Genomic DNA, 26,477 nt, shown 5'->3' on the forward strand with positions numbered 1-26,477 from the left:
GAGCGCAGCCACGGCGGAGCGGCGCCAGACAATCAGAGCCGCTGCCATGCCGGCGCCGCCGCACCGAGCCGCCGCCGCAGCGAGCCGCCGCCGCCGCAGCGAGCCGCCGCCGCTAATTAAGATCGCAAACATCAGAGATGGAGTCGGAGCGGCGCAGAGACCCAACCTTTACTTCCAACCGCAGATAAGAGAGGCTGAGGAAGCGCCCACCCACCTGACACCCAGCGCCCCGAGCCACTCTTACCCCGCACTTTTTGTTCCCACTGCGAGGCGATAAGAGGAAGAGGAAGAGAAGGTGAAGAGCAGAGGAAGTGTGGAGGAGATTAGGGGGAAATTTGCTGCTGCTGCTGCCTGGATTTGACCAATCTGCTGTTGAGGCTTTAAGATGCTTTAATTCCTTTTCCCCTTCCTTCCCTCCATCACACACACACACACACACACACACACACACACACACACACACACACACACACACACAGAAGCTCTCAGTCATGCTGATGTGAGCTAGAAAGCATAATTTAAGGAAGATAATTCCCAGTCCTGCTCTGTTGCAGCAGCAGGAAGGAGGTTTTCCACGGAGTTAAACTTCCCATCGATATATTGGTTCCAGATTATTGCTGATCACATCCTGGTCGGATCTCAGAGCGGCGTTTTATCTGCGTGCAGGTTCATCAGCAGTTCAGCGTTTCCTGCATCAGAAGCTGCCGGGTTGCTACTGGATCGGATCCAAACAGGAAGTTCTCCTTCCCAGCGCTCGGCTTTTAGGACGTCACAGTGAATAACCGGATTCACCGAGACGAATTTAACCAGAAGAATGAGGCAGAGATGAAGTCAGCTGTCGCGCACGGAGATAATTCAGGTCATAAAGTGTTTTGTGATCCCAGGGATTTTTGTTTGGATGAATAATTCATGACTAAAAAGCTGTGAAAATATGAAAAACACCAGAGCAAAAGGCCACAGGCGAGGAATAATCTCAGTGTAAGAATATTGTCTTATTTTGTGTGGAAATTATTGGATAATTTTTTAGAATTTCTTCTTTTTCTCCTGACCTCTTCAACTTGCAGCTGTTGGCTGTAAAGAAGCGTTTCTGCTTCCTGCATGTTGAATTTTAATGACCAGATCAAACGTATCAGAATTACTAACAGCTATAGGAAGAACATGGACAGAAATGTGCATTTTTAAGCCAATTTGGAAGAAAGATTTGTTTTTCTGCAGCTTCCTTCTGCACAGCCGGGTTTGGTTTACGTCTGTTTAAAACAGTAAGTTCAGTTAAATGATAATTACACAGTCAGATTCACAGATTATTGATTCCCAGTTGGTAAAATGGAGAGCAAGCATGTGGCGACAGTGGAGAGGAAGAGCTAAACGGAGCCAGGAGTTCCTTACGTGAACGAGAAAAGTTAAATAAGTGGCTTTTTTTTTTTTAATTGATCATTTTGACTGTGGGAAACGAAACAAATTCAAAAAGAGCAGAAAAAACTGCAAATACATAAATGTAGGAAAAAGAAGCAAAGTGAGGAAAAGTGATCAGAAGGTTATTAAACATAAACTGCAGCCAAATATTATAAATTAGTGTCAATAAAAACATTTACAAATGTCCACAGAGTCGAGCTCATCTGACAAAAACCTCATTTTCACATATTTACCAGAAAATACCAGGATCAAAAGGAACTTGGGAGAAAAATCTGACAAGTTTCCAACAATAAAAGCATAAAATTAAGATGTTAAAACTGAGATATTCTCTTGTTGCAATTCTGTTGGAGAATAACTAGATAAAACCTTTAATGTGTATAAAACAGAGCAAAATAAGAAACAACCAAACAAATATACATATCTACATTAATCTAAGAATACATTAAATACAGCTTTTTAATATTGTAAATATTTGCCTTTTTATTTTTTCTCTATAATGTTTCAACATCTGGGAAGTTTGTTTCTTGAAACATATAATTTAATGTCAAAGTTTGTAGGTGTTTGGTGTAAATCCACAGGACAAACACTGGGAGCCTCATGTGAACCTGCAGCAGAGTTTCTGCAGGAATCAGATTAGATTTTTTTTTATTCGTCTGAATTAGCAAAAGCTGAAAATACCAGCATGAAATGATATTAAATAATGAAATGGTTGCAGAACATTTGGTCCTAATCAAAGCCAGATGACCTTTATTGGTCACAATCAGCATAAATCTACTTCTCACCTTTAGCTCTTCATGACCACTTTCACTCCGGAGTGCGCCGCCGCCGCCGCCTCCGCATGCGGCGACGTTCTTCACCTTCGTCTTCCTCAAGGCTCCTGGGATCGACATGAAAAGCTGCAGCTTGTATGTAAAGAGGCGATGACTAACGCGGAGCTGCGTCTGTCTGAACAAGCCGTCAGCTGCAGCAGGTTGATGCAGATGAATCACAGAAGCTGGTTTCACTGCAGATGTTTCTGCTGGATTCCGGCTCGTTTTGAGTCTGAGCTGCAGAAATAGCATGAATCCAGGAGTGATCTGCTCAAAGCTTTACCTATTTCCAAGGTTGGTTTAGTGTATGTCACTGAAAAGCACTTACACGTTAAACTGAGCCGTGTTTACTGAGGAAGACTATAAAGACGGAGGATAGAAAATAGCTGCGTTACTGACTCCGTCTCTGAGGAATGAAGACATTTTTCTCCAAGGCTCCAGCAGATGCATCATTTCTAAATACCTGACTGACATCCCTGCATGTTCTCATCAGTTTGTGTAACGTTCGAACCGAACGCGTTCCCAGTTGGGTTTATTACGGCTGACAGATCGACTCTCTGCTGTTTCGTGAGGTTTTCTAGCATCTGGACCAACTTAAATCAGCAAAATTACAACACCTCAAAACTAAACGTGGCGTGAGATGCACTAATGATGCCGAGCCTTTTCACACATGCTCTTATTTTGAAATAGTCTGTGAGGTATTGCATGGCAGAGCTGCATTGCTTGGCATTAAAGCTGCAGCGATAACGACAGGATCAGCTCCTCCTGGCGCGGAGCGAAGCGCCGGCTGCTGTCTGCATCCTGAACAGATCTGTAGCTACAAGCTAGTTTAGCTAACTTCTAGAAACTGCACTTTAAAATTCACTGTTATCCGTTTGGCTTATTTTTTGGGTGTTAAAAAATATAAATTATATAATTTTTCATTCACCTGAACTATTTTGAGTAGCACACTGTCCATCAAAGTAATGTTTAATGTTTAATAATGTTTTGCTATGCTAGCATGTTAATGCTATATAGCATTAGCATGCTGGTTTATAAAACCAGCAAATACCAGAGAAGCTATTTTAGGTTTTTATCTGCATTAAAATGATTAAAATCTATTTTTTCTGAAATACTGAAATTATTTTCATTCAGGTTTTATTCTGTCCAATAACATGGAAAATATTTTTCATTTTGGAGGAAATGCATTATTATCGTTACTGATTGTTTCAGATTCAATTCAACCAAGAATAGTTTAGAGAAAAAGAAAAATCTGAATTGTTCCAGAAAGGTTTAGCTTATCTCGTCTTTATTAGAGTTTTACTAAAACTCTAATAAAATAGTTTTAAACCTAAATATTTGTTTTAATTTGTCATAATGTGTTTTCCTCACTCAGCGGCAGAAACAAACGGACAATAAAAGCTGCTGACCGGATTTTAAACCATCTTACAGGCCGTTTAATTCATAGAAAACAATAATCCATATCTCCTTTCCATGCAAGCTGGAAACCTAAAGCACCAGGAAGGAGCCGTGTGAGACGCGCTCCCCTCGCCGTGTGGAGTGTCTCCTCTCATTAGCGGGCGGCGGCGGCGTGCAGGAGCTCGTTAGCGCAGAGCTAGCTGAGCGTCAGGGCACCGGTGCAGCTTCATTAAGCAACTGTGACATTTATCTGATCGTTTCTCTGCGACGCATGTGCTGCCACGTCTCCATGGCAACCACAAACGCATAGACACACACACACACACACACACACACACGTCGACGTTTGAGGCAATCATACGGTCTCACATCGAGCCGAGTCGTTCAGACGGTCACAGCTATTCGCAGACACAGACTCCATCAAAGCTGCCGCCCTGCAGCACAGAAATATTGATAATGAATCTATGAAATGTGCTGCATGCAGCTGCCAAACTGCAACTAATGTGGGTGGAAAACTGTTTATTGTGAAGTTCAAGTGATTCACAGGCAGCACACTCCCTGGTTTGGCTGGCGCGGGGCCCCTGGGAGCCGCTTCGCTCCTGCTGTAAGTCTGCTGCAGACTGAAGGTGTTCCACATAATTCAGTCACTACTGACTGACACTCGTTTAGTTTGGCTCACTAATTCGCCTTTCACCGTCTGCGACAGAATGCGGCCTTCTGGGAGAAGCGAAGCCGCCGCTTGTGCTCCGAGTTGTTGCTGAAGTTGATAATCGTTTGTTTTTTACAGCGGCAGAAAAGTCTGGAGGAAATTAGCACTTTTCAAACCGCTTGATGCTTTCGGTGGGAGCTGCTCTGTGTCGAGGTGCAAAAGTATTCATTTAAAAACTCAAAGCTGAAAAGAAAAATACATTTTATTCCTTCAACCTTTACTTCAGTTGTCAGCAAGTTAGCTAGTTTTGCTAACTTATCAGAACTCTGTCATGTGTTTGTGGTAAAAATGTGAATATTGTAATTCCCCATCTTCCAGTGCTTTGTGTCCATCAACATAAAGCTTAATGAAATGTAGCTTCTGCTACGCTAGCAGGCTAATGCTAACTTTAGTTAGCTGGTGCCAACAAATTATTTTCAGACTCTTTGTCAAAAAACCTAATTTAAAAAGGATAATATAGCCAATTTATAGGAAAATGTGTCATTAAATAATTTTAGAAAATGTTGTAAATCTTATCGTCAGTGTTGCTGTGCTGTGAGTTGGGCTGTATCATCTTCCAATCGTTACATGTAGAAGTTGGTCACTTCCTTTGCTACAGATGTACTAAAGATGCAGAGTCACATTACAAGCATCAGTGAAATCAACCCTGATTGGTGCACAGAGTCCTGGACGTTCCTCCCTACAGTCAGCTGTGAACTCTCCAAACATCATGTGGATTTCAGATTAGCTACATTTTCCATCTCAACACCATAAGGTTGTCCAACATCAGTGTCTGACCTCCCAAATGCACGTCAGGTTTCCCAGTGCTAATGGCTACGTCGTATCGGGTTAAACTCTTGGTACCATCATTCAAAAACTGCAAAGATGATATTTGTAAGGGGAAAAATACTTTTCTCAGCTTTGGAAATGCCGTCAGTGTTCCTCCATTTTTCAACAGAGAGGCTGAGAGAAACTAAACAGAAACTGATGACAGTATGGATCCATTATGAGGACTTCTGTGTTTCTCTCTGTGTCCAGATAACAGTTAATCTGGGTGAATCGAAGTGAATCTGGGTGAATCGGGGTGAATCTGGGTGAATCGGGGTGTATTGGGGTGAATCGGGGTAAATCAGGGTGAATCGGGGTGAATCGAGGTAAATCTGGGTGAATCTGGGTGAATCGGGGTGTATTGGGGTGAATTAGGGTGAATCGGGGTGTATTGGGGTGAATCGGGGTAAATCAGGGTGAATCGGGGTGAATCGAGGTAAATCTGGGTGAATCGAGGTGAATTTGGTTGAATCGGGGTGTATTGGGGTGAATCGGGGTAAATCAGGGTGATTCTGGGTGAATCGAGGTAAATCTGGGTGAATCGGGGTGTATTGGGGTGAATCGAGGTAAATCTGGGTGAATCGAGGTGAATTTGGTTGAATCGGGGTGTATTGGGGTGAATCGGGGTAAATCAGGGTGATTCTGGGTGAATCGAGGTAAATCTGGGTGAATCGGGGTGTATTGGGGTGAATCGGGGTAAATCAGGGTGAATCGGGGTGAATCAGGGTGTTTCTGGATATATCGGGGTGAGTCGGGGTGAATCTGGTTGAATCGAAGTGAATCTGGTTGAATCGAGGTGAATTAGGGTGAATCGGGGTAAATCAGGGTGAATCGGGGTGAATCGAGGTGAATTAGGGTGAATCGGGGTGTATTGGGGTGAATCGGGGTAAATCAGGGTGAATCGGGGTGAATCGAGGTGAATTAGGGTGATTCGGGGTGTATTGGGGTGAATCGGGGTAAATCAGGGTGAATCGGGGTGAATCGAGGTGAATCGGGGTGAATCGGGGTGAATCAGGGTGTTTCTGGATGAATCGGGGTAAAGTAGGGAGAATCGGGGTGAATCTGGGTAAATCTGGGTGAATCTGGGTGAATCGAAGTGAATCACCCTGTGTCTCTCTGTGTGACGGCATATCAGTGACCAGAGGTGTGTTGAGGTGTTTGCAGCTGACCTTGGTCGCTGTGCCTCCAGAGGGGGGGGCTGACGTTTCTCACTCTGCTTGTCAACAAGGTTAGATTCCCTGTTGGCCCGTTACTCACCCCCGACATGCTGCCGACACGCGGCGCTCTGCGGCGCCCCGGCCCTGCCGCCGACCCGCCGAGCCGCGTGTCGGTGCATGAGGCGCCGTGTGTCTGAGCGTGCTGCAGTTGCAGGGCTAAGGAAGTCGGAGAGGATGTGTGCTTTCGAGCAGAAACAGAAGGAAGAAGCGGCGGGGGATCAGCGCAGCCAGCCTGAACTGCAGCTCGTGCGTGAACGCATGCGGGATCCGTGTAAACGCACGTGTGCCGCTTTCTGAGGGGCGCCGCACGCCGCTGAGCTCTGAGCTGTGCTCACTCCTCGCCCCGGCTCATCTGCACGCTTTTACCTGCCTCCGTCTCTTCCCCGCTGGCGGATGTTGCACATTTCTGTCCTGCTGCCTTTCGGACTCCAGCTGTGAACCAGGCCAGCAGAGGGGATCGCAGCTGGTAAACGCTCTCTGCAGCTTGTTGCTGCCACACTTTCTTTTTCTGTTTGGTTTATGTCGGCTCCAAATTCACTCCTAGGCAACATGAAGGTTTATTTTTACATGAAGGTTATTGCAGGACAGTTCTTGGAAAACGCCATAAGTTCTGCATGTTTCTTTTTCTCGTCTCCTGAGCTGTAAATATCCACTGGGAGACATTTTGTGCTTTCAGCGTGGAGATAAATATGGAGCCCTGGCAACTAGCGCTTACAGATTAAGTAAATAAGAACTGGAGTTTGTAATATTTGCACATATTTGGATAATTTGTGCAGTTTTCCAATTCCAGGAAGTACATCAAATATTTACAAAATAAGACTAGATTAAAAACAACAACTTTTTACATATTACAAGGCTTAACGAGGCTTTTTACATATTAAAACTGTTTTGTTTGAGTCAAAAAGCTGCAGCTTCAAATAGTTTGACGTGTGCAGGAACAGCAGCATGTGTAACTTAAGGGATTTGTCTTTTAGTCAGGACTTCTCGCTTTTCCGCCTCGCTCCTCATGCAGCTGCTGGCGGTTTGTAGGATCCAGATTTAAATCGGCTCAGATCTGTTCGTCTCAACAAAGTCCGAGTTCGATGTTGAACCAGAGTGGAAATTCAGACGAAACCAGTGATTATTCCGTTTGTGAACATTTATTTCAGGAATCCAGCTTGAAATTATACATTTAATATGTTAATTTTGACAATTATGGCTGACAATAAAATGGAAAAACATCTTTATCAACAAAACAGGTTCAACTACAAAAGGTGGTTACTGAAAATCCAGCTGTTCACATTGTCTAAGTGTATTAACGGAAAGTTAAGTGGAAGGAAAACCTGACGTAGGAAAATATATAAACAGAGATAACTGCAGCCTTGAGAGAATTGTGAAATAAATCCAGTCATTGAGGACTAATAGTTCAAACATACATTAATATGCCTTATTGGAGCGGGCAAGCATGTGACACATTTATAAGGCTTCGTAATAACACAGACGGCATACCGAGTGTTCATTTCACCTCTGGTGGACAGCACGGACTTCAAACTTTATAAAAGTGGTGTTTTTATATTGGTTTTGTGGTTATTTACTTGAAAATAAAGCCAGGAATATGATCGATCATTTCCGCCTTACTGTGTGGGGGTCTAACTGTACCACATTTCGACACAACCAATGAAAATGTGTTGACGGTCTGTTGCTAGGTAGAACGGAGACACGTGGGGACAAGCGAGGGGGTGTGGGGGGGATTTGGATACGGCAAGAGACTAGGAAGAATTGATGCTGTGGATTTTACTAAGAGTGTTTCGTTAGGTTTTTTATACAGTAAGTATGTTATTTAGAGTTTGTGGTGTGTGTAGTGTTAGTAGTAGTTTAGCTAGCGGTCGCTGCATGGCTTCGTAGCGAGCTCTGACGCACTGAGAAGAGAAAGACTGCGCGCCGGAATGGCCATTTAGACCTGGGCCTATAAGGGTTAATGCGCTCAGTGTTAGCGCTAGCACAGAAGCTAACACCTACAGTCTTCCTCATTCTGGGGATTCAGCCAATCAGCACCAAGGAAAAGGACTGAGCAGCCATTAGCGTGTCAGTTAGCATTTCAGCAATATTTTATATAATCATGTCATGTTTTTGGACTGTGGGAGGAAACCGGAGAACCTGGAGAAAACCCACCATGCACAGGGAGAACATGGAGACTCCATGCAGAAAGACCGGGAATCGAACCCAGAACCTTCTTGCTGCAAGGCAACAGCTCTACCAACTGCGCCACTGTGCAGCCCAACACTTTAATCGTGAAGGTTTAATTTCTTTTAAACTGACTTTCCAGAGAGATTCAGGCTGATATGAATGTGAACGTCTTGGTTATGTTTCTCCGTTGATTCATGACGTCACAGGACATTTTTCAGCCTCCTGCTAATCCGGTCCAATAAAGTCACAGATGACTGGTGAGTCTGAAGGCGCCTCACTGTACAAACTGCTGAGGATTGTAGCTGGAACAAAAGGTTTCCTGGTCAATAGAGAGCAGCTTCAGCTCGGCTGAACAAGCTGCTGTTTGATGCGTCAGATGTGGGAATAACAGCCCTCAGCAGCTGCTTCAAAGACCCATCCAGGCACTTTCCTTACAGTGTGACCGAGCACACTCTGAGTGTGGATCAGCCCTCAGCCGTGGCCCCGATGCTGCAGGGAGGCTGGAGTGATGGAAGCAATACTTAAGCCATTAAGGCAGACAATTGGCTCAAATTGAGAGGGAGAGATAGAAAAGTAGGGAAGAGGAGGGAAAAAGGGAGGGTGATGGAGAAGCCGTGGCAGCAGTGGATCCACTCAACGACTTAATCCGAGCCCCAGGACACTCTCCTGCTGAGCTTCACACATTTCCGCAAACATGCAGTCGCACAGTAAAGCTCCTGCAATAACACCTTGTCATTCCTGGCCACAGGGGCGCTCATTCCTTCATAGTTAGGAAGAGTCGCCTCCTCCAACCACCTCGGGAGAAGATGGAGCGTGCAATCTAGACAAGATGGCTCTGTGAGCATTCGTACGGCTTCCGGCGTGAAGCTATTTATTGCGTTCGCAGGCAGAGTGAATGTTGTCCAGTGTCCTGGACGAGGAAGGCGCTCCTCTGACACTGGCTATTGTGTTGTGGCCCCTCGGACTCGCTCGGCCCCTGCGAGCCTCACAAACAGCCAACAAAGAGGGATTGTCTCCCTGAAGCATCAGCTGTGTGTGTCAGAGGGTGAAGGGATGATGCTCTGAACTCGGCGACCGCCGGCGTCGTCTTTTGGGAACATCGGCTTCTGATCGGGACGCAGCGACATTTCGTTCCTTCCCTTCCTCTTTCCTTCCTTCCTCCCTTCTCTCCTTCCCTCTCAGCCACATCCCGGGGGCTCCCTCCGCGCCGCGGCCTGTACGATTTATCGGGCAGCTTAGTGGGTAGCGGTTATTGCCCTGAGGACTGTTAGCGCGGGTTTGGCTCGTTGACTCCCCTCCCCGGCCGGCCCTGGCGTTTTTATTTGACATGTCCTTTAGGTCGTTTAAGGAATGGGGCGTTTCTGCCGAGCGCCTCGGCTCTTTCTGCAAAAGATGGATGGCCCGCGTTCAAAGGTCTGGATGTGTTTTTCTTTCCTTCCCACCCAGTCTTTCTTTATCTCTCTTTGCTTTTCTTCCTTCACTCTCACTCTGTTACTCCTGCTAAGCTTTATAATGTGGCATTAGTGTTGTCAGCGGACCAAGCCTGGGATTTGGCTTTGCTTTTCCCTCTTAAGATAATGCAATTCCTCTCTAATGCCCAGAATAACAAAAGGGAAAGTAGAGCAATAAAGCAACACGGCTATTGACTTGGTTTCATCAAATTGGTTGGTTGCCATTTTAAACAGACCACAGACTTTGATGGCTGTGTGTTTCTGTGTGTTTGCAGCCATTTGCGTCTCTCCTGCTGCCGTCTGCAGCCCATCAGGCCTCCGTACCGACACTCTTTCTCCGTCTTTACCCATCTGAACAAAGGGAACCGGCTCGCGTTAGCATTCCAGACGCACGGTCCGACCAGAGTGTATTGTGAAGATGAGTGTTGTTAGTGTGGACTGGAGAAGGGTGAAAGCACTTCACCTCAAATTTGTTTGCATCCCTGATGTGGAAATGCAGCTGGAGTGAATCTGACGGAGGAATCTGCTGCACCCAAACCCTCGTCTGTCCACCATGAAGCCCTGCGGTCGTCACCTGCACAGCCCAGAACCAGAACATACTCTGGTAGGAGAACCAGAGGTTTAAACCTTTACGACCTGACAGCTCAGGTGTGCAATTTGAAAACGTTGCATTTGGTTGGACTCCATTTCTTAAACCTTCGGTTTGTGTCGGTTCCCCAGAGGTTTCAGTCCGTATTGACACAACATCTACAGATCACTGATGTAAAACCAAACTCTGCTCTACTGGATCAATATCTACTGTCAGTGGGGACCATGAAACCTGCTGCTGTGTCCAGGAACAGGATCTGAGCCTGTAGGCGAAGTTTAGCCTCCTCTAAGCAAGTGACCAGAGAAATTCATTCATGTCAAACGTCAAACTGGTGACGCAAAAAATTCCCTTTCGCCGTCGTTTGTCGTTTTAAGTCCGTCATCCTGCTGGACGTCCTGAACAGACGGGTTCGCTCTGGTTGTCAGAGATTGGAGCAGAAACTCTGCTAAGCTAATCCAGGATAAGAGTCGATCCGTAGTTTCCACCAAGTTCTTTAGTGAAATGTTTGGTTCTGGTCGGCGTCTAGCCTGGGTTTCCTGTTTGCAGCTGACAGGAAGTGAGAGTGTCCTGCTGCTGTGGCTCATCCACCAGCAGGTCGGCTGGTTGTGAAATACTAAAACAAACCAACTTCAGCACTTCTACACGCCTTGCTGCTGCCACGTGATTGGCTGATTTATGGTTTGCATTAATGTGTGTACCTATTAAAGTGGCCTGTGAGTGCATTCATGAACCACTTCTCTCTGTGGTTCGTCTCTTTTTATGGACAAGCAGCAGAAGAAACTGAAGGTTTATATCGCTGCTTCGTTGGCGGGTTGGAAAACGGAGGAATGAAACTGGAGTCACCGGCTGCGGATCCGTCGCTGCACCGCCAGAAATCACGTTTAGCTTCGGAGCGAAGCGTCAGTTTGCTGACGTCAGGCCAGTGTGTGTAGAAATTGCCGGCTTCAGGGATATCGGGCAGTAAAAGCGGAATTGAAAGCCGCCTCGCCCGGCAGTGTGGAGCCGCGAAGGAACCCGAGAGTTTTATTAGTTTGGTTCTGTCCCTGTCATGGTGTGAAGAGGCTTTTCACTCCGAATGAAACTGTTGGATTTGTTCTCCTGATCTGAGATATTTGGCTTTTTCTGAGTTTGCTGAGAACAAACGATCTCCAAGGTTCAGTGTAGGAAACCTTCGTCCTGAAGACTTTCTCCGTTTTGGCCGTGTGGGAGTCTGAAGCTGTTCAGATCGGCTTCGGTGCCGTTATTTAACGTCTCTGCAGGTAATTTTTCTAACTCTTTCTGTCTGACCTGCAGCGATGTGGGCGACTCTGATGGGGCTGAAAGGATCCGTTAGCGAAACTGAAACCAAGCTTCTGGTTCTGCAGTCCGTCTTTCTGACCACCAGGACCGCCAACGGTCCCGAATGTTTTATTCCTGCAGGAACTTTGGCTTTTTTGTTTAATTGCTTCATGTGTAACCGGCGATTCCTCTGAAAAAAAACACTTTTCTGGTGCAAAAGGTGTTTTTTCCAGATCTAATCTCTCCTCCCAGATCATTTAAATCATTTGTTTCTTTTAGTAGTTTTGTGTTTCTGCTGAATTTTGGAGATCTTTCTCATAATTTAGTTGTTTGCATATTGTTTGGTCTCAGTTTTACAAATAAGAAAAAACTTTATTAGACATCAGCATCAAATCAGGGACTTTGAAACGACTGAGTGTTACGAAGAATCACAAACTTTCTGATCAGATATTGATAACTATTGAAACGTTATTTGTGTTTTGTTTGTCATGGCCGTCATGGAGGATCCTGCTGTTGCATTCTGGGACGTGACGTTGTGTGTCTTTGCTTGTCCGACAGCAACGGCACGGCCGGGAAGATGAACGGGGCGCTGGAGCATTCGGACCAGCCGGACCCGGACGCCATCAAGATGTTTGTGGGTCAGATCCCGCGCTCCTGGTCGGAGAAGGAGCTGAAGGAGCTGTTTGAGCCGTACGGCGCCGTTTACCAGATCAACATCCTCCGGGACCGCAGCCAGAACCCTCCACAGAGCAAAGGTACACACACACACACACACACACACACACACACACACACACACACACACACACACACGCTGCTGCTGGTTCTGAAGGGAAAACAGCGTTTCCATCCAAACGTGACGCAGAACCACTTTCACTTCATGGATGCTCAGTGGCTGCTGTTTAAGAGCCAATTCCAGGATGGTTAATGGCTGAACACATCATATACGTGCAAAATTACACAAGCCAGCTCATATTTTGTGGACCATTTGAAGACAAAGACGCACCCTGACAGACTTGCAGAGTCAATTGTGCGAAAACGGCGTGATTTGCTGCTATTTTCCCTCCCATTCCCTTTCTCTCTCTTTTCCTTTGATGAATTCGTCAAGTGTGAGAGCAAACAATAGAGACGGCAGCAACAAATGGGCAGACAATGGTGTTGCCATATTAACACGCGTCAAGCAGAGTGGGTGCTGATGACACTTGTGATGAGACACGGGGAGTGGGAGGGGAGACTGACAGGAGGAGAGACGTGACGCCTGCAGACCAGATTAATCAGGAAGACGAGCAGCTTTTACTTCCCATTTCTGACTCAACGCCTCAAAACGCTTCGTGTTCGATCCGTTTACTCACCTCTGAGCTGCAGGGCTGCTTCATGGAAGGTCTTTAAACTTTGCTTTTTCTTTGCACAATCAGTTTGTAAGGGATATATTTGCATGCTAAATATCCAGAGATTCATTTCTTACATGATTCTTATGAACGGTTGATGAATGATTTGATTTTTCACTCACTTTGTGAAAGATGAAGCTGGAAATGACTTTAAAATAATTAAAACTCTTTTCCAATTTGATTTCTACTTAAATTAAGGGAAAAAGGGTCAATGGCTACGGAGGGCCAAATATGCCACATTCTAATAAATAATGAATAATTACAAAATTATTTATACGTGTTGTAGTTAAAATAAGCTATAAATAATTGATAAATTAATTTTTTACCATGGTTATCAGTCATATGGTTTTATGGTTTCCTGGTGAAACTGAATATAATTCATATTCGTCTCATTTAACATCTGATTGGTTAATGTGGGCAAAGCTTCACTTAAGCCCCGCCCACTGGATTCACGACATAAATAAATAACACTATGCATTTAATTAATAACTTTTGCATTTTCAATGCAATTAATTTGTGATAAATTGAGGGAATAATTCCAGGGTTTATTAAATGTTTGTTAGTTTTTGGCATTCTTCACCCTCCGTAGCTCAGGGGGCAGTCAGTCTGTTTATGATGCTCTGAAATGTGAAATCAAGAAATAAATTCTGGGACTTTTTGTTGTCGTTTATCAGTCGTTGATGATTGGCTCCAGAGATCGTTTATTTATTTGATTTTCTCGTTTTTTAGCCTCAAACTGTTTCAGGAGTTTTCTAATTATCTGTCAGATGCTCACAAGTCGTAGAGACAAACCGAAAAATGAGACGGGAAAAAATATTTTAAAATGAGGCAAAGATATTAAGCACCAGAATCCCACACATGATTACCTTGGGAAGTTTCCTTCAGTCCTAATAGAAAATGGGAAAAACTAATCCTGCTTTGAAAAACTCCCAGGAATCCTAAAGACGCTGATGTAAGATTTTCTCCATTCCTCCTTCCTGTGCTTGTGAAGCGCGACGTTCTGCAGGAGGGAGACGGTAAGAAGTGATCCAACCCGACCGACAGGTGTTCAGATCCTCAGAGATGATCTGCAGTCCAGGTTCACTCGTTTTCACCAGCAGCTGCGTTTCCGACGGGAAAACAAAATGTCGTAACTCCAGTGATTCTGTTGAACAAGAAGTGACATTAAAATCACACCAGAATAAGTTTGTTTATGCAATAAGTCATTAAAACTCAGCAGAGACGGATGTAGACGGTTATAATCATAATTCAGCCAATCAGAGGAGACGTTGGAGCGACAAGCCCCGCCTACATTTTGGGAAATTTATCAACGTTTTCTAAACTGTGAAGCTGTGAGACCTCTGATGGAGCCGACAAACCAAACCAAACCACCGTCCTCCCACCGCTTCCTGTCGTCTTCTTCAGCGTTTCCAGCAGTAGTAGCATCCGGTTGTTGATCATGTGACTCACAGGAAGTGTTTGGACCCGACTGAAACGCCTCCTCCGCGGTTCTGTGGTTCATGGAAACACAGATCCAGTAAAACTCAGATGATCTGCCTCCGGCTGGGAAGATGTTTTCAGCCTGGATGTAGTTTCCTAAAAGACGCTCCCTCTCCTCCTCCCTCCTCTGAGTCAGTCGGGCTGACGCCGGTGCAGCTCGTCGTGTTCCCTGGATGTTTGTTGTGGCCTTCAGACGGCTCCGGCTCCCCGGGTTGAGCCTCTTCCTCCCCGTCCTTCAGCTCCATCGAATCTCCCGCTCAGCATCCTTGAAATGAGTTGTTTTTACGGCTGATGAGTCGAGAGCGACGCTCGTCGTCGGGGTGCAGCCACCTATCATGCTTTTCATTCTCCTGCTCAAAGTGACGCTCTCTCTCTGCGCGCCTCGTCTTTCTCTGCGCCGAGAGGTGAAGGCGTTAAGAGGAAGCGTTTTGATTGACTCTTGTTATTCTGCTGCTGCTTTCTGCTAGTTAGCTCAGCCGCATAGCCTCATCTGCCGCCGCCTCTCTGCTGACATTTCAACTGTGGCCTCTCCGGCTCCGCTCTGTTTACTTTAATTTAGCCACAGTGCTGGGCGGAGAAAAAAACATTTGGGGCAAATGAGCCCTCCTGGTTCCCCTCGCGCTGACCCGCAGACCGTTTCCTGGTAAAGCAGCAGCTCGGATCGGCGCGAGCTCGTTAGTGTCGGTTCTGTCTGCATCCTCATTAGTCGCCTTTTCTGTCATTCCTGAAAGGAACCTGAGCAGCAAACGGATGAAACGAACACAACGTGATAAACTCTCTCTGAGGACGCTTGGACCGGAACGTGGGAAAACAAAATAAATCCTCGTTAAATTCTGGGAAATTAGTGCTGTGTGCTGGATTTGAAAATGACAGGGCTGCTTTTCTGATTCCATTCTGTGAGCAGAAGTTAATCTGATATAATCTAACTTAATAAACAAGAGATTTGGAGTGAATGGAAGAGTTATTGTTTCTGTAATGCCGGCTCACATCTCTCCAGGCGCTGCGAAGGCTTCATCCAGGAAAATAATCGTGTCAAACCTTAAAAATCACTTAGACGTGTCTCCATGCGCTTGTCGTTTTTATACCTGAAGCTGTAAAATGTTGTTTTCTCCTGTTTTCCAACACGTTTCTCTGTGTTTTTCTCTTTATTTTGACATTTTTTGTGAAGCTTCTTCTGATTTGAAGCTTTGGGAGAATCAAACTTATAAATTATTCACCGTAAATCTTCGTATTAAATCGTTTTGGTCGCTTTAAGGTGTGAAAAGTCAAACCTGAAACCTCATCCAATGAAGCACTAAAGAAAAACTTGTTTAAAACTTAACAAGTTTTAATGCAAGAATTTATTTACAAATCAGGAAATCCAAAACCATAACCATATTTTTGTCAGAAATGGAGCACAGGAGAGAAAGTTTAAAGCTAAATATAATTAAAAACACACAGCTGAAGGAAACACATCACTAAACGTAACATTAGTTTGAAGTGGAGTTCCACAGGGTCCAGTTCTCGGTCCTGGTTTATGCTGATGATGCACAGACGTTCAGAGAGGTTCTGAATAACTCAGGTTTTGTTTCACCTTTAGCTTTAATAATAATGGCTTTACATTTATTCACATTTTCCTAAGCATACGTGGAAATTGAAAGTGACAAATAAAAAATGAAAAGTACATTTTGGAAGGTTTTGGATGGGATGACGGAGTAAAAACCTGTCAGGAAATGAAGAACCAGAATAAACTTTAGCTCAGCTTGCAGGATGAACTCCTGGTAGAATTAAAATCATGTTTTATCTGGCTGGACGCTTAACGGATTCATTTGTTTGTATGAAACTGGGTTTCAGGAAGATCTGACCTGACCGACGTCATGATTGCCTGATTTCTGTTTTCACTGTTATGTTTTTGTGGAGCCAAAACTCCATGAAAATGTGTTAAAATTGTTATAAATTTGAAGTTTTCACCAGTTGCATCAGTGTGAAATCACTCTAACGCGTCGGGTAAAGTGTTAAACATGTTTCTCTACGAAAATATATTTTAATTTGACACGAAATTCTTACCAGATGTTGGTACAAACCAAGGTATTTGGCTCATAAAAACGGATCAAACCAGATCTGTCCATAAATACCGGTATGTGTAATAAAGTGGAACGGTTTGAAACCGAAAGAAAACGACTGAATTCTTCCCTCCGTCAGCAAATTCACAGCAGCTGCTAACGGCTGACAGAAAGTTCAGTTTTCCTCCTCAACTCATTAATGCTGAGCTTCCAGATGTTTCTCTGAACTTCTGGATAAGGAAGTTTTTATTCCCTGCTACATTTTTTTGGATAAATGTCACGGATTTGAGGAAAATCGTCTGTTTTCTGTCGCTTCATTGAAGCCAAACTGCAAAGTATAACTTTAAATCAGATCTGGACCAACATGGATGAAGAGGAGTAAATAAATGATTAATTAAAGGATTTAATTCCCACTGAAAGCTTTGGCTAAACTACAGTTTTCCCATCAAACCACTAAGTGGTTATCAGTGGATCAGTTTAAATCCTCCACTCATTATTAATTTTGTCATCTGGTGTCTGAGAGCCTGGAAAACTAAATTCCTGCAGCAAACGCCAGTCGTTTCCGTAAAACCCAGGAATATCCGGATCGCTGCTGCGCTTCCAAAAACACAAACTTTAACTGATCTCTCCAAGCCTGTTTAGCTTAGTTAGAAGCCAAAATTAATAAACTGCGGGAGTTGATTTGGACTGAGCTTCGTTGCTTTGAATAATCCCCCAGATTTTCCGGTTTGGTTCCAAAGCGTTAATTGGGTCCAATGTGAAGCTGCTTCTCGTTGTTGTTGGTAAAAATCCCAGGTCTGGTGTGTATATGTGTGTGTTTATGCCGACGAGGAGAGGCCAGGGAATATCGGTGGAGCTCGTGTTGGTTTAATGTGTTTGGAGTTAATAACCAGATGACTGGATGAGCGGTGGAGGAAAGAGGAGTGAGTGAGAAATGGAGCAATTTGCCATTTTGTGCTGAAAGAGAGACAGAGATGCAGGGAGAGATAAAGAGAGAATGAGACAAGGAGAGCCAGAGGGGTAAACAGAAAATGGTCCTCTTGCTAAAACACAACCGTAAGCTCCATGACGGGTGTGTGTGTGTGTGTGTGTGTGTGTGTGTGTGTCGGGTTTTGGCAGAGGATGTGATATGTCATTTATCTTAATGATGCACCATAGCCCACATGAGCTGTTGAGACACACAATAAGTTTAATGTCTTCATTAAGTGGCTCTTTTCTGCACCAAATTCTTTGTGCACAGCGTGACCTGGAAATAATTCACAAATATGGAAGTATGAAAAATTAACTGCAAGCCACATGGACAGCAAATACATGATGGAGGGAATATTAGGATGCTGCAGATCCAGCCTGCAGGTAACGAGGAGGTGAGAAAAAACTGCAAAATCTAAATGGAAGTTGATTTTTAAGATTCTAAAGATTTTACTGTTTTTTGGAGAATGTTTGGAATAATATCGACATATTTCACCACGTCAGATTCTCATGAAGGGCCTTAAAATAACAGTTATTGTCCAGTTGATAAGACAGTGGAGGCTTCACAGTATTAACCTCTCAGATTATAATTTCTCCACCGCGTCGTTTTAAAAACAACGAGGCAAACCAGAGAGCTGCGCAGAGAAATGAAAAGGTCAAAAATAAAGGAGAAATAAAAACATAATTAGAGCAAAAATCAGCTCTGGTTGTTTTCCTGCTGTTTAAACTACAACATCAGAACCTTTTGTATAAATTTCATATTGAGAAATCACAGCATGGATCATTTCACAGTTTCTACAAAATGGTGAAAACAGCAGCAAGCAGGTCCTGGTACGGATCCCAGAGGGACTCCAGATGGGACAACTGATGCTTGTTTTAAAAACTGTTCCCATCCAACTGTTGGGCAAATTTTGAGAAAACTTAAAATGTTGCAAAGCATAATTTGAATAAATGTTGGTTGAAAATGGAGAGAGGTTTTCAGGAACGTCGTTTTCTATCCTGTCAACTTTTACTGGTGAAGCTTGATGAGAAAGAAACGTCATTTTAACGTAACCGTGGAAACATCGGGTCAGAAACGCAACGTGAACCAACTCCATCTCCAAAAAAAACAAAAACTACCTCAAGAAAACGTAAGAATGTTTTGCAAAGTTGAGGAATATTTTGAATTTTGCTGTTTCCATCAAACTAACAGCTGAAAACACACAAAGAAAAAACAGATGAGAAAACATTGAGTTTTGATTTGAATTTCTGCAGACGGATTTCAAAGTGAAGCTTTAGTTTTCATAGAGGAACCAAAAGCTAAAAACCATAAACATTCAGGCCTGACATGTTTCACACACACAGGAAACATCGCCGTTATTCCTGATCTCTGATCTCGGGTTTCATCCTCACAAGCTGCAATTTTTAAAAAATATTTCAGGTTTGCTCTACGAAAATTGAGGGTAATATTGTTCAGCTTGTCCTTCATTTTGCTTTCTCATATTTAGCTTTTCCAATCAGATTTCTGAGCTAGTTTGTAGTTAAAACCTGCAGAAACAAACCAACAGATGAAACGACCTCAGACTGAACCTCAGATGTTTGACAGAAATGTTGCACAATAATCTGTTTTCAGTAATAAAACGCCAGCAGCCATAAAAACAGATGATGTCTGTTGGTCTGAACGTCGTTGTGATGGACAGAGTGAAAACCGCAGCCATGATTCCAGATAAACGCAGGCAGAGACAGAATAGAGCCTCTGATTCCCGATCAGCTCGGCTCCGGTTCCGCGTCCAGAGACTCGGCAGAGCCAGCCGCTCCGCTCCGCTATGGCAACGCCGAGCGAACGGCGCTCCGTCCAAAACAATTATCTGCTCTAATGGATTCGGTTGAGATGGGGCCGACCCGAGACGGGGGACTGATTTATTTCATTCTTTCCTAAAGCAGAGCGGCCAATTATATCGCCTTAACTAGACGTTGGCTTTTTGAGTCGGCTACCCAGGTCCAATTAGAGAGCAGCTGCAGGTGGATTTTAATGGGGGCTTTTTTTTTTCTGTGTGGATTTTCAGCTTGTCTTTTTTTTCTTCCTGTTTCTGCTGCTTGGTTATGAGTGAAGATGCTCTGTGGAGCTCTGTGGGTCATCCAGACGTTGGCTTCGGTTCCCAGAAAAACGCCTCCTGTTGTCTCTGCGGGGGGCGGTGGGGTAGGGGGGGGGGGGGGGGGCTGGTGCTGCCTCCTCGCCAGAGTAACCAGTGGATTGTGTAGATTTGTGAAGTGCAGTGAGTTGGACCGAGTCCCGCGTTAACAGGATTAGAGCGCCGGCCAAACGCCCGTCAGAGAGGCGCCATTGTTTGAAGCCCTCCACTCATCCTCTCCGTGTCTCTCCATCGGTAAATCTCTCCTTTATTGCGCCGTCGGATCCGGACTGCGCTCCCCGTCGTTCGCTGTCACTCACAAATTACACACATTCAGGGGCCGGACGGCGAGCGGGGAGGGAAACGAGCGGCGCCACCTGGAGGCCGTTAGCGCTGCTAGCACCCGGCTAACGGAGGGACAGAATAAACAAGCTTCTACTACAACTTAACAAACCATTATGTAACCGTACAAATAAAATAACCATGTTTATTAACACAAAACAAACAGTGACGTCTTTAAGATGTTGAGTAGTTTATAATAATCAAATTCGCTCACATGTTGCAGCTAAAGTTTCCGATTTCTGGCGTTTGATTTTGCATTTAAATAAATAATCTACTCACTAAGAGAAGCAACAATGTTATTACTCAAGTAAAAGAAAAAAGTAAAGTGCAGTCAAACTACTTTTATAAAGACTTTTCCCCCAAATAGTTTCTCAAATGAATGTAACCAGTAAAACCAGTAAACAGGACACAGCAGCCTCTACTGGAGCAATAACTGAAGTTAGTAGATCTGAGCCCAGGGGGGGCCCGGCCCCTAATGCCCCCCGATGCCGCCGGGCCTGGGCTCCTCCCCCCCTCCGCCCCCCCCCCCTCCCTCCGGCCCTGCAGGGCTTTTCCCCATGTGCTGATTCAGCCTCCAACCTGCAGCTGTAATAAGACGGGAAAGAAGATTTTAACACTTAGAAATAAGAAATTATGTAAATTTTTCACACTATGGATACAGGATAATTTCATCCCCTGAGACCTGCAAATATTACTCTAATAAATCAGCTGCACAGCCAAAGATTTCCAACACTAACTGGCTTCAGCCTGAATAATTACAGCCTCGTTTTAACAAACGTTTTTACTTCCAGGACAATCCCAATGAAAATCCGCATCGGTAACAGAGATTATTAATCTGTCTGGATTAGCAGCAACCAGAAGAGATGCAAAATCATCTGAGAAAAGTTTTTATTTCAACTTCAGCCATTTGTTTTCTTAATAATTCATGTAAATCGTTTTGTTTTTTTTTTTTCTTGTTGCTTTTTGAACAGTTATTCCCTCTGGTTCTGAGCAGCTGGGAGGAGTTTAATATGACGCGTAACCATGGCAACAAGGTGTTCACAAACTGTCGACCTGAACTTTGTGTGGCAGCATCATGATGTGGGGCTGCTTTCCGTAAATTCACCTGAAATCTTCAGCTGGAAGTTTCAGCAGGAGAAGGGAACATTTCCGGAGTTCAGCTGTAAAGGAAATCCGTGAATTTAGATCCAAACGGCCTAAAAGCAAAGCGGGTTAAATGATTTTACCGGAAAGATTCAGCCAGGAAGAGACCAGAGGAGGTTTAGTTTGGACCTCTGAAGGAGATCTGGATTATTATTCTGACTGCGGACCAGAGCGATAACCTGAAGAGTTTCTGATTGTTTCCATCTTTAAGGCTGAAGCTGCTGGAAATGCTTTTATTCTCTGAACGCATCAGGAGCGTGTTTCTCTTTCTGCTTCTGGTTTTTTTTTTTAACTAAACACCAATTACTTATCGCCACTTAAACTGCCGGCTGGAATTGCTACCTTGGAGCAGATTTTTCACAATTTCAGCCGCATCATTTCCAGCAGGGGTTCATCCTATTGCAGCACAAAGGAAACAAAAGCGTTATCAGAGCATGTGGGTCGGCCTTTATAAACGTTTTTCCTTTTCTCCTCTCAGCCTGAATGAGGATTCAGTGTGCCGCGGTTTAGCGTTTTGCACGGCGGCGTTCTGAATACGTGACCATAACCTGTTTATGTTTCACACATCAGGCTCATCAGCTTTTTATCCACTTCTCACCTGGTGGTTTTATTGGCTGTTTTCTGCTGCTTTTAAATGATAAACCCTTAAAGATGACAATCTGATGGGATTATTAGTAAAGAATTGTAGAAATGTTCAACCAGAAAATGCAGAAGAAGAGACGATTCTCTGGATTTAAAGGTTATTTTTGTCTTTCATGAATTAAATATGAAGACTGGTGTTTTTTATTTATTTAGTTTTCTAAAAAACAAATTACAAATGATAGGAAATATTTTCAAAAACAGTTTTTTATTTCAATCATCCCTTTTGTGAGTCGTATAATGGAGCATTAGGACCAGGCCACCAGAATGTCACTTTAATTATGAGAATATAGTTAAAATATTAGCAGAATAAAGACAGTTTTACCAGAAAAACGTCCTAAAATACATTAAATTAAATTGTTTCAGTGATAAAAATCCTGGATATTTACTTTTTTTATATTTTTCATTCTCCTAAAATTCAAACTTTATTCTCGTTTTGGTAAAACTAACGTTATTCTCGTCTGACTCTAATATTTTATTGTAGGTTTGTAAACCTGAGTAAACAGAAACTGAAACCTGCTGGTGGAACAAGATGGCCGCCCTGAACTCTGAACTCTGGAAACCCAAACCCAGAGTTTGGAAACTGGGTTTCTGGGTGAAGTTCTTCTGATGAACTTAAAGTTTAACTTGGTTTCTGACGGTTCGGCTCGTTTCCTCAAAGCTCTGCTGGGACTTTCAGCCTCACAGTCGCATTGCAGGAACCGACTGCGAACAGTTTGTCTTTTCTTATTTTGCAGCAGGACCCAGCCGAACGTCAGCCGGGCTGTGAAGTGTCCACACGGTTGTCCTCTCAGGCTCTTGTCAGAATCTGATGCTGAGCTTCACTCCAGCTGTACTTTTTTCAGGATTTGGTTTCCTGGGAGCAGAAAGCTTCTGACATTTGCTGCTTTGCTTCTCGGAATGACACGGTTTGACTGGATTCTGCCTCTGTCGCTTTCGGTGTTGGCTGCTTTTCTGTGATTTGCGCTGCAGATGGTAATCCTGGAACAAGATTAGCTGACCATGAAACTGCCATCTCTGCTTAGAAGGGGCATCGCCCTGTGAAGGTCTGCGTCTTTATCTCGGGGTAGAAGTGCAGCTTCCAATCAGAGTATAAGTAGCAGGTTTGCATTTCATTCGGTCACCTCGGGTCGGTAGAAGACTAAATAAAAGGCGGCTCCACATCATCCGCGCTGTGCTTTCTGGTTTGTCTCCTGAGATGAAGCGGCGCTGCGGGTTGCATGAGCATGTTGTTCTTTTTTAGCTTCGTCCTGCTCAGCGGCGACACCTGTGATAAAAGCCGAGCCGGACGGCGCCTGCAGAGGAAACTCATAAATACTTGGATTTCATTTCTTTACAATGAAAACAACAATGTAGCAGCTTGTTCAAGTCCAACTACTTCATCAGCAGTGACTCAGCTCTGATGGTAACAATTCATTCATTCATTCGGGTGTTTCGGAGGTGAGATGCATCTTAAAGCTGCAGGACATGTGAATGTTTGAGGTCTGGATCTTTTTCAGCATTTCTGTGGAATCAGCTGCTGCTTTTCTGTTATAAATGATTTAAATGTGCACAAAAAAACACAAGTTTCTTTGTTTCCTTTACATGTGAAGCACGATTAGAATCACATGTGAATAAGTTTAATAAGTCGCTGCTCCAACCACTTCCTGTCGTTTTCTTCTTCATGGTTTGCAGCAGCGGAAACGTCCAGCTGCTGATCATGTGATGTGAATAAAATGTTTCCATTGCAGTTTGGATTCAGCCAAAATACCTTCAGATCCAAACGCTGAAGGTTTTTATCGACAAACAAGTTTTTCTTTTGGTTTTTTTCACTAAGCAAATGTATTTTTGAAATGTCAGGATGTGAAGTGAGCGGTTCGCCTCGCGTGAGAAAATAGTTCAATTATGTCATCGTTTAAATGAACAATTACAAAAACATGCAGAAATGACTGCGTTAGTCACTAAAAGTCAAATTTAAGGGCGGAGCTGCTCCTATTTTCACATTTAAACATTTTAAATTAAAAACTGTTTTCTGGAAATGTTAACACAAGATGGACGTCATAAAAAATACTCCAATTATTTTAAAAGGGAATTTATGAAAACCCTTCCAGAGAACGACAGACAGAAGAGCAGGGTTGCCAGGTTGGGAAAATGTATCCTGCTTCTCAAAACATTTCAAGGCAGAAAATATTTGATCCAAAAACACCAAATTTCACCAAGTGCTGCTGGTCTAGTTTCTAATGCAAATATCTTTGTTTTATCTTATTTAAGTTATAAGTAACTTTTCAGGAGATAATAGGATTTGATTAAAGTAAATAATTCCTTAATATTGATTAAAAAGTTCTAGTTCTGGCAGATTATTTGCTTTATAGTGGAATTAGGATTTTTTAAATGAGGATTTAATAGGAAACTTTATTTTTTTTTCTGGGTTTTTATAAGTTAAAGTTTGCAGTAAAAGGTGGAAGAAGTGAAGGTGAATCTTTGCGCTGCAGTTAGGAATGATTTTAAGTAAAAGCTGACATGTGAGGTCGATTTGACCCATCAGGACCACCGTAGCTGCTGCTCTGTTGTTCCAGAGGCAGGATGTGTTGACAGAAACAGGTTGGGGGGGGGGAGGGAGGTCTTCGCTCAGTCAAAGGCCGCCTTTCAGCCTCCATGAAGCATTTATGAACCGGCATCTCCCTCCTCTGCTCTTTATTCTGTTCACAACCTCTTCCTCCCCATCCCTCTTCTTCTTCTGTGGTGCACACCCTCTGCCCTTCTTCCTCTTGTCCTCTCAGCTCGTCTTCCTGTTGTTCTCACACACACACACACACACACACACACACACACACACACACACACACACACACACACACACACACACACACACACACACACACACGCAGCAGCCTGTAATAGATTTACCCTCTCCTGGAGTTTGTGCGCTCGTCTCTGGTGTGTATTTTTTGAGAGTCCCTCTTCAACAACTGAAGCAGAGCGGATCTCGGCGCTCTGAGCCCCTCTGCCTCAGAGTAAATGTTTGTGCTGCGAGAAAAGACTCACAAAAACCGCCGGAAGAAGCATTTATGCCAGTCGGCGGCACATTTTTAGCACTTTTAAAGTGTGTTTGTGTAAATGCGACGCGCTGCTGTAGACAGACTCCTCAGATAAGCGTGTCACTCTGTGGCTCACTGCAGGTTTTTTTTTCCTGCGAGCGAGTGTGCTGACTGTTAAACAGGTGGAAGTGACACGCCTGGGTGTGTAAATGTGTGTGTGTGAGGTCCGCTCCTCTGCTCTTTGATCCCCGTCCTGACAGCCCACCACCTGGGACGATCCGCCACATGCTGCATGGCTCCAAGGCGCGGCGACGGCTCGGGAATCTCAACGCGCGGCGGAGCGCTCCAGCCTCAGCAGCCAGCCCCCCCTGCATGCTATATGCCGCCAGAATCGCTAATGCTAACACCAAAAGCTAACCCTCACATGTCCAGCTCTGCAGGAAACGCCACTGGAATCGTAATTTGTGGCCAGCGGCTAACACTGGTTATTGGAATTGCAAATGGCCCATCGGGGGCCAAAACGTGAACACCGGTGCAATTGGAATGATAATAGTAGTAATGCTGCGGGCCGAGGCTACGCTAACGGTTCCCCGCTGGACGACATCCGCTTTGCACCGAGCTGGAGGAAAACAGCTAAAAGCTAATGTGGCTCCAAGGCTACAGCCTGATTAACTTTAGACCAAACACCTCGGTCAGCTTACCGTCCAGGCTTTGACTGGGCCACTATTTAACCTTCATGTCATCATCTTTTGAGCCACACAGACGTAAACATGATGGAGCAGCTTTAGCCTGCTTCGTGTTGTCAGTCAGGTCCTATTTTTACTATTTTTAATGATTTATTTATTCCAGTTCGTCTGTGGAGCTGAACTCAGCCGTGTTATGAAGCTCGGTGGCCGAACCTTCAACTGCTGCTGTGCCGTTACTCAACAGGCTGTTGCTAGGCAACCAAAGTTGGCGGAACTTACCCAGCAAGCTGTTGCTAGGCAACCAAAGAGAGAGGGAGGTAGTTGATTCCACCAACCTACTGTCTCACTCTGGATCAGAGCCAGAATATTCTACATGTTGAATATTCTATCAGATGTATTGATCGCGATATTTATTATTGATTTATTTTCCAGCTCTATGTTGGACTGACTTGTTTTTTTCTCCGCACATCCGGTTCACGTCAGCTGTCCGTAAATGTCGACGACAGTTTGGAGAAAACACCAATTAGTTGTTTGTTCAGCAATAATTGAGTCTTTATTATCCAGTAGATGTAGACATAATCACTATTAGTACTTTAGCCTAAAAATTAACCAAAGTATGAAAAAACCTAAAGAATATTTAAAATAATAAAAACGGACCAGTTGTGTTTTCTGTCTCATTTGAACCTTGGTGATTGTTAATTAGAAAATATTTCTGCCTCTCTTGTGGTTTTTTGGTTTTTGCTTCGTCCTCATCGGGCTTCCATACGCAGCTGACTGGTGGCTTTCAGCAACAGGTGGGGGAGGAGGAGCTTTTTATGCGTCTA

The 26,477-nt window shown here is 44.1% G+C and overlaps 1 protein-coding gene across 37 annotated transcripts in view; it reads left to right on the forward strand.

Moving 5' to 3' along the window:
* celf2 (cugbp, Elav-like family member 2) overlaps positions 1–26,477 on the forward strand; it is a 294,221-nt gene that overhangs the window by 191,826 nt on the left and 75,918 nt on the right. For 34 of the 37 annotated variants that reach the window (XM_081603742.1, XM_017302940.2, XM_017302941.2 and 31 more), the window contains one exon: positions 12,396–12,592. In XM_081603742.1, the coding sequence (XP_081459868.1) occupies positions 12,415–12,592 (178 nt within the window). In that variant the 5' untranslated portion in view covers positions 12,396–12,414. Of the gene's footprint in view, positions 1–6,461; positions 6,820–9,819; positions 9,933–11,794; positions 11,819–12,395; positions 12,593–26,477 lie in introns of those variants that run through there. The other 3 variants (XM_081603729.1, XM_081603726.1, XM_081603730.1) reach the window with 3 other exon arrangements.

This window comes from Poecilia reticulata, chromosome 23 (genome assembly GCF_904066995.2).
Source record: "Poecilia reticulata chromosome 23, P_reticulata-male-v2, whole genome shotgun sequence".
Lineage (NCBI taxonomy): Eukaryota > Metazoa > Chordata > Actinopteri > Cyprinodontiformes > Poeciliidae > Poecilia > Poecilia reticulata.